Source organism: Impatiens glandulifera, chromosome 2 (assembly GCF_907164915.1).
Source record: "Impatiens glandulifera chromosome 2, dImpGla2.1, whole genome shotgun sequence".
NCBI classification, from domain to species: Eukaryota; Viridiplantae; Streptophyta; class Magnoliopsida; order Ericales; family Balsaminaceae; genus Impatiens; species Impatiens glandulifera.
In genome coordinates, this window is record NC_061863.1 from 17,686,106 (window position 1) to 17,697,984 (window position 11,879).

At 27.7% G+C, this 11,879-nt stretch overlaps 1 protein-coding gene across 1 annotated transcript; it reads right to left on the reverse strand.

Annotated features, from left to right (window-relative positions):
* Positions 1 to 3,378: 3,378 nt before the first annotated feature.
* Positions 3,379 to 10,312, reverse strand: LOC124924434 (probable polygalacturonase At3g15720). The gene is made up of 10 exons (XM_047464476.1): positions 10,130 to 10,312; positions 8,760 to 8,957; positions 5,877 to 6,002; positions 5,650 to 5,781; positions 4,843 to 5,037; positions 4,289 to 4,511; positions 4,099 to 4,180; positions 3,913 to 4,021; positions 3,698 to 3,814; positions 3,379 to 3,627 (listed from the first exon to the last, which is right to left on the reverse strand). Exons 1-10 carry the CDS (start codon positions 10,310 to 10,312, stop codon positions 3,379 to 3,381), a joined length of 1,614 nt encoding a protein of 537 aa, XP_047320432.1.
* Between the last annotated feature and the right edge of the window lie 1,567 nt (positions 10,313 to 11,879).

Sequence of the window (11,879 nt, forward strand, 5' to 3'; positions counted from 1 at the left end):
TACTTACAATGTCAACAATGTTGATGTCTTCTTTTCTTTTGATACTTTAAACCATTACATCGCTTCATTAAGTCTAGCAACAAATGACGAGGAACCATGGTCCATCATCATTTGTAAATAAATTCAAAATATCAATCACATGAACATTGAGCATAATACATAGAACACAGCCAAGTGAAATACTTACATACGATAATGTAGAAAAGCAAATTATTCGTTTTTCATGACTGCTTGTCTTTTAAAATTAAAGTTCAACAGATGGGCCCAAACATCCACTATTTCACTGAAAACAAAATTCTTGAAACATGTTATCTTTCTCGAGATACAGTTCAATATTAGAGTATGAATAAGAGAAACAAAATTATCTTTCTTGAAGCTTATTATTTTTCAGTTGGATTTCGTTTGTTTTCTTTTATAATATTTCTTTTGTATGTATTTTGATTAACTCTCCTTGAAGAAGGTGTAATTGTCATAAAATGGCAACCTTGAAAATCTAAAGCGGATACACAAATATTTCTTTCTAATATGAGACTGAGGATACATTAACTTAGCAAGAAAGATTGATACTACATTAACTGTATCATGCGATCAGAGGGAGGATCCGTGAATTGCACAAATTCATTGTAAATATTTTACTTTAAATCTGAAACTGACTAGTTAACCTAAATTATTGTTATTATACTATTTCTCACCAAAATTTACTCTCTAAAAAAAGTCAATATTTGTCCCACTTCAATTTAAAAAGTTTTATTTTTACTAAAAATTTAATTTTAAACTTTTATTTTTTTAGGTGAGATTTGGTTAAGTAGGAGCACATGAATTACTAAAAGTCAAGAGTCTTTGTTAATGAAAAAACGTGACTTTTAATAATCGACTAAAATCATGTGCACTTATTTAACATGTTTTTTCCTACAATATTTTTTCAATTATAACTTCCAATAATAACTGTTTTTTTTGTTGCCCATTAGAGAAAAAAATAAGAGAAATTTAATAGAGTAAAAATATATATGCTAAACTAGAATAACAAAGTGCCATTAGCGTGTTACTAAGAAGTGCAGAAGGAAGTGAAACAAAAAAGAGAAAAAAGGAAAGAAAAATATATAAATTAAAATATTATTATTAGTTAGATGAAGTCTATTTGGGCTAAAAATATTTTTATAAAAATTAATATAACACAATATTTTTTTAAATAGTCCATCATATATATTAAAAAATAGAATCGTTTAAGCAGAACCAAACAAAGCCTAACATTAAAAAAATAATAAAAAGTGAAAAATAAACATCTTAGACCAAATAAAAAAAGAATGACATTACTATTTAAGTTGGGATTTATGATTTTTTGAAATATAATATTTATCGATATGTCTATATACTTGAAACAAATCTCTATCAATATAGATGATCATAAAATCAGTCAGAAAATATTCTCACATTTTATTACGAAAAACCTTTTTAATATGTTTCATAATGGAAAATGTTCGTTCAGTAGTCATCGTTGAAAATACTAGAGTTAAAACTAAACGGATCAACCTATCAATTAAAACATATTGTTCCAAATTTTTTGTTTCAAATAAACCTCGGCACAATTCTGAAATAGTGGACATATTCTGGAATTTTTCATGACTATCAATCTCAAATGATGTAGTTGATTCTTCAAATGATGCATTTCTTGTTCGGTGAAATCCTCGGGATAATACTTCTCGGAGATAGTCAAAATTTTGTCAATGTTGAACTTTTTAAGTTTATCATTTGGGTTAAAAAATGAACTAAGCAAAAGAAGTTCCACTGTCTCATCATTGAGTCTCAAGTTTAACTCTTCCAACTGAAAATCTTTTGCATTATTGAATATATATCATAATGAAAGTGATGTTCAACTGTGATGCTACCCTTTTGTCCACATGAACGACTATATTTCTTATAACGAACACTCATTTATGGTATATCAACATCTATTCTTGTGGAAAATGATATGACATACAAAAGAAGAATGTCAAACTCAACTCGTTCAAGGGTAGTTTTATCAAACTCAACTATTTGAGATTTAGAAGGAAATTCTAGATTTTGATCGGAAATTAGTGTAGTTGGTTTGATTAACTCAGATAATAAAATATTATCAATTATTGGCTTAAAAAAGATAAAATATTATTTTTTTCTCTTTCTCTTTGAATTTAACATTAAAATATTATTAAATTTCAAGATTCTCAACCTGCAAATATATTAAATACTATGAAAATTATCATCGAAAGTAAAATCGATTCACATACACTCAAATTATTATAAAATTGAAATTATGCAAACCCAATGAGAGAATGAATTTCAATCTAAGTCGGAAGAATGCGGTCCTCCGTTTTAGCCTTACAAATTATAGAGATCTAATGACCAACTAGAAAAAATTCAAATTTTAGAATTTTGACCGTGTCTATTATTGTTAGAGACATATTTTTTAGTTAAGATGAATAAATTATATATAGTTTATCGATTGATAATTAGATTTAATTAGAAATGAATAAGTTAGAGAATTGTTAATTTAATTAGGAAGTAATAGATTATATATTATTAAGTTTGTTATTTATTTAGGAATTAATAAATTAGGATGTTCTTTAATTATGATTAAATAATATATTAGTATTCACTAGTTGAATTATTTATTTATTTGTTCAAAAATTCATAGATAGAATAAATATACTATAGGATATATTATATAATATATTAGTTAGTTGGTGGGGGTATGCTGGCTATTATATAATAATTAATAAATTAGATAGTTATATAATTATATATTTAATAATATAGAGAGGACGGATAATATAACAAGTAATTAGGAATTAAAATAAATTAATATATATTTTCCTTTTTTAAAAGATATTTAAATATTTTTAATTATATTGATATTTCAATCAGATTAAAATCTAAATTTTTAGTTATATTTTCCTTATTTACAAATAAAAGAAAGATAAAAATAACTTTTTTGAATCTCATACATGATTCATTATTTGATTAATTTTATAGGAATAGAATTTTTATTCTACAAAAAAATTTTAATTTTTTTGTGCACACCAGATTCAAATATATTAAGATATAATTTGATTGAAATTTATTTTAATTCTTATTCTATCTTCAATCATAAGAAAAACAAATCTCACAAATATAAACATTAGGATTTTCATTGATCACTGGATGCTTATAATCAATGTCATTTAACAAGAATACCTAGTTTTTTTTTATTTTTTTATTTTTTTTATTTTTATCAAAGATGAATAAAAACTTTAGCCTCCAAGGCATTTTCTTATTAGTTTCAAACTTAGTGAATTACATACATATATAAGAATATGAAAAATTGGACATTCATTTAAAAATTACTCATGAGAGTTGTAAAGCTTAATTATGATTAGTATGTAAGCAAGCGACATTTGGCGAAGTTAAAGTAATTGTTCCCTCTACGTTCTTGCACATGGCCGAAACACTATCAGTCGAACCACTCGTTTTATCCAACGATATTTTGATGTTATCAAGGACAATGTCAGTACAAGGAACATCATCGCTGCAATCAAAAAATATCGCTTGGTCTGTGGCCGATGTTCCTTTTATGTTTGAATACTTCACGTCGCTCACCTGCACTCCATTGGCCTGATATATGGAAAAAACTGCAATTAAACATTTTTTCTTTCCTAACCAAAAAAAACTAATGAAAGTTTACCTGTTTCTTACAATCATGACGTCCATTGCAATAGTGTTGATCAATAATAATAGGATTTTTTACATTTTCGAGAATAATATTTTCAAATCTAATATTCTTAGCGTATCCTTTGCCTCCCTAAAATATAATATTTTCAAAGAAAGTAAAATTAATATAATAATTTTATTTTATAATATCTTACCATAATTGAATAAGAAATATTGGTATTTAATTACCTCCCATGTTTTAATCCTTACTCCATTTGATGTACCAATTAAAGTGCAATTTTGTACAAAAACACCTTCCACAGTTGCAAAAGATCCATCTTTCCCAAGACTCCCAACACTAAATGATAATAATAATAATAAGATTTAAGGAAATATAATAGTAGGGAAAGCTTATAGTTTCAAATTTATTTCTACCTTATTCCATGTCCAGGTCCACATTTAACATTTTCAATGAAAATGTCCGAACAACCGGAATTGATGGCAAAACAATCATCTCCTGTATGCAATAAGAATATTTAATTAAATTATCATATATAATAAACATCATAACTATGAATATTTAAGTACAAATGACAAAAACAAAATGTGCTATGATTTACGTTACCACTGCTAATTATAGAATCCGTGATTTTAACATTAGTGGAGGAAGATATGTCGATCCCATCCGTATTAGGGCTTTTCTCTGGTGCATGTATCTCAATGTTGGAAACTTGGACATTATTGCAATCATTAATGCTTATATGGTTTTTTGGAGGATTAATATGTTGTAATCCATTAAGTTGAAGATTATTGCATTTACTGAACCTTAGTGCCTGCATTATGTTTAATTTAACCAACCAAATAAATCAATAAATTTATAAATCTTATTTTATGAAAAAGTAGTTTCGAAAATAAGCTTAAACATGTCACCGTTGGTCGTGTGCAGCCACCACCCATCTGAAAACGGACAAGAAAATTAAGCGCGAATTAGTAAACTCTCGATGAGTTACATATTAGAAGTTTCTCGTACAAAATGAGTCATTTTAAATAGGTTCATTATATTGAACATAATCATAGGTAAATTTAATTGTATATCACAAATTTACGATTCAACATTGTATTTTAATAAACCATTTTACAAAAAAGACAGAAAAATCAAACCGGAGAAAGTTAACATACATAACCATGTCGACGATTATCAACTTCATGGTTGTAAACAAAGTTGAGCTTATTCCACCATGGCAAGCCTTGACCATCAAATTTCCCATTCCCATGAATGTGGAGGCCATTAACTTGTGAGAACATAATCCATGTATCACCTTCACATCTTTTCCATCCACTTCTAGTTTTGGGTGCCACCAAAGTTCCATCAATCTACAAACATTTAATTATGTGGGTACATGTATTTAAATCTAAGAAACAAGAAGTAGGGCTTGTTCAAAATAAAATAATTTGAATAAATCTTTGGTAAATAACATTGTTTGGTGTTTTTGTTCATCTTCGCGTTGATTAAGGTTTAAAACCCATGTTATGTCAAATTAGTATGAAAAAAAGTTAGAGTATTGTAAGGAATTAATTGATCAATTAAATATTCGAGATACAAATAAAAGATTGAGCATAAAGTTTTAAAATTTGATAAAAAGTGAATTAGTTTGGTTAAGTAATTAAAAATATAATTATATTTTGATTGATAATTTAAATAGTATGATTGATAAGAAAATAAATAAAAAGATCGTAAATTATTTGATATTATTAGATAATTAAATCTTTAAAAAACAATATGTAACTTATATATGTAAATTAATACTTCATTTTCCACCATTTCATTTTATTATATCCTCTTACTTTGTTAAAGATAATTTTCTCTTTATCTAAACAAACTCATTTAATAACACATAATAGGTTATCAACAACATTATTGTCTTGTTTTAAAAATACAATGAGCTAAAATTTATGTTAAATAATATGTTGTCGATTAAAAATCACCTGAACTTGAATCGACGAGGACTTGCAAGGTCCTTCGAAAACTAAAGGAGCGAGAAAATATGTCTTCACCGGCACCACCATGATTCCACCAATGCTACTTCCACAAACACTATTCCATGCTTTCAAAAATGCCTTCATTTTCATTGAATATGTAATAAATTTACATAAAGATCTATAATATAAACATCAAATGCATTATTAATATAGTAAAAGTATAAATTTATTACCTCAGAATCATCATGTTGTCCATTTCCAACCGCTCCAAATTTTGTCACGTCAAATGTAGCCGCTAAACTAAATCCTAAACTAAATAGTGCGACACTAAAAACCGATAAGAAAAGATTAAACATTTCCTGCCAAAAAAAAAAATGTAAATATTTAGAAAACAAAAGATTAATTAAGACATGCAATGTTAAACAGAGGGAGTATAACCATTATTCGATTGATTGTTTATTGATGAGAATGAGTACAATAATACAAGCTTACAAGCCTTATAAATATATGAAAATATTTATGATGAATTAGGAAAATATTAATTAATTAATTCCATATAATGGTTGGAGGATCCATTTAAATTAATTAATAAAATTAGGAGATCTTATTGATTGGTGTTATATTTTTACCTTTTTAAAGTCAATTATTGTTCTTTCATTTGGATATTTTTTCTTAATTGAAGGATATTATGGATTTAAGTAATGCCTTTTTTTGGGGGAGATAAAGTCAAAATGACCATGTCTCTCTGTATAAACAGTTCAATATGAAATGAAATGTATCTCAATTAACTAAAATTTCGTTTTTCAATTATCCTTAAAAATAATTATAGATTTTTCATTCCTTTTTATTGAACACAACATGTCAAATGATATAATATGTAAAGCTTATATATATATATTATGATGAATTTTATTTAACAATAAAGTAGTTTAATTAGAAAGAGTCTTGACTTATAGACCAAAAATTTGAGATTCGATTGAAATTATTAATTTTACTTGACTAATAATCCAATTTAGATTTTACCCAAAATTTTGATCCGCTCTATTAAATGAGGAATGATTTATTAATTAATATATGCATCATGTTCTTTGTAAGCTATTATTATATTTATTTTTTTGAATTGAGTAATTAATTGTTTTCTAAAAAAGATTTGAAGTTGTCAAAATAAAAATAAAATTCAAACCAATGCTTATAGAATTGAGTTTTGCTTATCATCATGTAATATTTCTAAAATGCAAATTAACCAGTAATTTGGGTTACTAACCATAGTATTTGTAATTCTAATTTAGTATTTTTGTAATTCCTTAATTAATTTGATTTGAATACTTATTAGTTTTTAAGTATTATGCATTACTTAATATAAAATATTATACCCAAAACAAAGTTATTATATTTTTAATAAGCTATTATTATAATAAATTTTTGTATTTAAAATTTAAATTTGATAGAAGTAAAGTATTTTTATTTAAAAATTTAGTAAATAAATAATTAAAAAATAAATAGATATATTTTTTTTAAAGATAAACAACATAAAATGAGTTCATATATATAGCATATAGCAGTTAGAGAATATATATATATATATATATATATATATATATATATATATATATATATATATATATATATATATATATATATGAGAGGTTTAGTTTGAATAATAATAAAAAAATAATATTTTTTTTTTTTTAAAAATTAAACTGAACTAGTGAAAATTAAATTGACCAAAACAATTAGAAACTAACCAAATTAAGGGTTCAAAATTTTATGTTAGACAATATATAATAAAAAGTACTTTTAATTGTATATATACGTATTTTTTTTATGTTTTTAATTGGCAATTTAGTAATAACTTTTAATTGTTTTTAATATGTATTATATTTTTTAATACGTATTATATTTTTAATTGTTTTTAATTTTTAATACGTATTATACTTTTTTTTTTAATTTTTCTTGGTTAAAGGTGTTCGAATATGTCCGCTAAACCGAACCGAAGCTACCAAAATCATTTACCCCTAATTTCAATATATCTAACAAATTTCAGTTATAAAATGAATGGGTGGATATTCGAATTTTACCCGAACATAATATAAATAAATCAGTTTTAATATGATTCTCATACTTGATTACTAAATTTGAATATAAAATAATTAATTTAGAAAACGATCCACTCTAACCTATTTTTTATTAATTAAAACGTAAATATTTTGTAAGACATAAACAATACAAAATATAAATTAATATGGACAATAAGACAAGTGTATAGAACGTTTATAGACTAATATTATATTTTTACGTTATGCAAAAGAATGCTAAAAAATAATAACTAAAAAGTAATATATATATATATATATATATATATTTTTAAAAAGTTGTCGGACCTCAACCTTGTGCGGCGGCACATGTAGGATGGAATAGAGCTCCCACTAGCTGACATGATCAACGACAACTAGCATGCTAGTCAATGGGTCAACTCGGGTGAGTTGGGCGCGAGTCAACCTAGAACTCGACCTAGTCAACTAACCATCAACTTGCTAAGGAAAGTCAAATGTGGAGTTTGGGAAGGAAGACCCTTGCGCGCGGGAGCCACGTATTACGTATACATCTTTTCCGGTTCATCCTAATCGAGTAGGTGAACATCCATTGAATTTCTTAAATAACGTAAGATCCACCAAATTGCTCTCTAATGCTCTTTATTTGAATTTAATAGATATTTTCTAATTCTAACTACATTACCGAATATGTCAGATCTAATCGAGTACAAACCATTTCATACATAAGTTAACCAATTGTAATGAAATATTATGGTCGTAACAAATACTCGATATCCTCATCAGACTGAGGTGATATAGTTGAAGACAATTTAAAGTGATTTGATAATGAAGAACTCACAATACTAGCATAAAAAATGTCGAACAGATAAAGAAGTTTGAAGTAAATGCAACTATCAAAATCAATTATTTTGAAGTAATAAGTGGTCATAAAAGAGTCGAAACTTTTATACCACCGCATTGGCGATTGTTTTAAAAGAATTTATTCAAATAACAAATACAATCATCTTCTCTTAAGACTGTAAATCATTTAGCTTGATGCATATAGATGTCTTTACCTAAAACTCCATGTAGAAACAAAGTCTTCACATCTAGTTGATCAAGCTCCAAAATATGCATCGCCATGATGCCAAGTAATACTCGAATCAAAATATGTTTCACAACTGGAGAAAATATGCCAGTAAAATCAATCTCTGTAATTTGACTATAACCTTCCTCGATCATCGAGTATTCGAGAAGGCATAATTTCATATATGGGATTATCTGCAACAATATTATATTATGGTGCAATCAGTGAAGTATCTAACAATTTTGGTGTGGTTGATGGTAGTGTTGCAAGTTCAAATTTTGATATACTATCAAACTCCACTTACTTGCTAAAATTTTGCTGAATTTTATCTTGAAAAGGGTTAGATTTTTGTTCAATCAGATCAAAAGAAGATATAAGAGGTGTAGCATGTAACATATGTGTCTCATCAAAAATAATATTTTGATTAATTATAACATTTCTGGATTCAGAACAACATAACTTATACCCCTTTACACTGGATTTTTAGCCGACGTAATGAACTTTATAGATCGAACCTCCAATTTTCCTTCATCAATATGAGCAGACGCCGAACAACAAAAAATTCTCAAATCAAAATAACTATAAGGAATATCATATCATACTTCTTGTGGAGTCTATTTATTAATTGCAGTTGACGGAGAACGATTGACGAGAAAATATGTTAAATCTGCAGCTTCAGCCCAAACAGACCTTGATAAATCAACATTAAGGAGCATACAACGCACATTCTCCATAAAATTTTTATTCATCCTCTTTGTCACACCATTATGTTGTGAATTTTAGGCATTGTGTGGTGCCTTACGATTCCTTCAGTTCTGCATAGAGAATTAAATTATTCAGAACATAACTCCAAACCATTATTAGTACGTAAACATTTTATTGGTTTTCCAGTCTGTTTCTCAATCATAGTCTTCTTCTAGTATTTAAACTTAGAGAACACATCACTCTTTTTCTTTAAGAAGAAATCTCAATTTTTTTTGGAGAAATCATTGATAATTATCAACATATAATAAGCACCTCCCATGGAAGACATCATAGACGGTCCTCAAAGATCGGAGTGGATATAATCAAGTGTTCCTTTAGTATTGTGGATGCCTTTAGAGAATTTGACTCTTTTCTATTTGCAGAGGACATAATGCTCACAAAACTTTAATTTACTAATACTTTTCCCATCAAGAAATCCTCGTTTTCTTAACTCGGTTATGTTATTCTCACTCATATGACCAAGTCGCATATGCCACAATTTTGTGACATCATCATCAGATAATGAAGAGGTAGCGACAACGCCTACAACTATGGAGTTTTTAAGAAATATAACATGTCAAGTTTTCTTTCAACTTTCATCACGAGAATAACCTCTATTAACCTTCATAACTCCACCTTCAAGAGTGTAATTGTAACCTTTTGAATCGAGGCTACTAAGAGAAATAAGATTTTTCTTCAAATCAGGAACATGTCTCACATCATTAAGTCTTCGAACAACTCCATCAAATATCTTTAATTTTATTGTTCCTATACCCACAACCTTGCATGATGAATTATCTCTCATTAACACAACATCTTTGTAAATTGTATCATATGTTGAAAATCGATCCCAATTTGGACACATATGACACGTACAACCATAATCAAGTATTCAATCATCTTACGACCATACAACACAAATAGAAGACATGAGGAGTTCGCTGTCTTCGGCGTCATCAATATTGGTTTTGCCATAATTTTCCGCCTGCTTTTAAGTCAGAATAGCATTCCCATTCTTAACTTTATTTTGTAGCTTCCAACACTCAGATTTCATGTGACCTCCTTTCTTACCGTAATTTCAAGTGTTCCAAAGTTTGTTTGAATTTGATTCATTTATCTCATAACATTTTGAACCATTTTTGGGATCTCTCTAGAGCAATAAAGTTATCTATCGGACTATCAGAATAATCAACAAGATGTTTCATTTTCTTCTTAGAGAATAATGCATTATAAACATCATTAGTCGTGATAATATCATGATTAAATAACAAATTATCATGAAACATGATATATGATGGGGGCAGTAAATACAACAAAATTAAAGTTAGATCTTTATTGTTATACTTGACTTCCTAGGCCTCTAAATCAGCACTAGTTTATTTAAATGCTGATAAATTTTCTTGTAATGTTGTACCTTCAAACATACGATAAAATATAAAATCTACTTCAGATGCAGCTTACTAGTAAGACTTTTCGTCAAACATAATTTTTATAGCTTCATCCATAACCCAACAACACTCGTCTCCTTTAGAACATCATGTATATGTATATGAGACATAGCCTTGCGATGCTTCCTCTTTTTATCTTCTACTGTCCACAAACTGGGCATGTCTAGGTTCCATTTGTATATTTGGTGGAATCTGGCATATCTTAACTAAACCTTTCGCATGGGCTCCACGTGCACTTGTATGATATGGAAAGGCTTACTTGTCTTATAGTTTATGTGCTTTATTTATTTGTGGTTTATTACTTGTTTTTTGTTTGGTTCTATAATACCGCTTATCCTAGTGAGTTTTACGGACCGACTGGACCAAAAGCTTCGCAAGCCCAAGTATTTACATTTATAGTTAGAGACCAGGGTCTTGGAGCTAACGTGGGATTCGCTCAAGGACCTACAGATTTAGTTAAATATCTAATGCGTTCCTCGACTGGGGAAGTCATTTTTGGAAGTGAAACTATGCGCTTTTAAGATTTGCGGACTCTATTGTTAGAACCTCTACGAGGTCAAAATGGGTTGGACTTAAGTAGGCTGAAAAAAAATATACAACCTTGGCAAGAACGATATTATGCATAATATATGACTCATGCTCCTCTAGGTTCTTTAAATTTGGTGAGTGGCGTAGCTACCGAAATCAATGTAGTCAAATATGTGTATCCTAAAAGTTGGTTAGCTACCTCTCATTTTGTTCTAGGATTCTTTAATAGAGTTTCATCTAAATTCATCGAAGTGAGCAAAATTTGCATCTTTATCTGCCATAAAGAAAATCTGGTGTTGTGATCCAATAACGGAATATCATACTTCATAATTGACTTTTCCGAAAATAGATATAGTCTCAGAATAAAAAAAGCTCATGAGTCTAATACCAATTGTT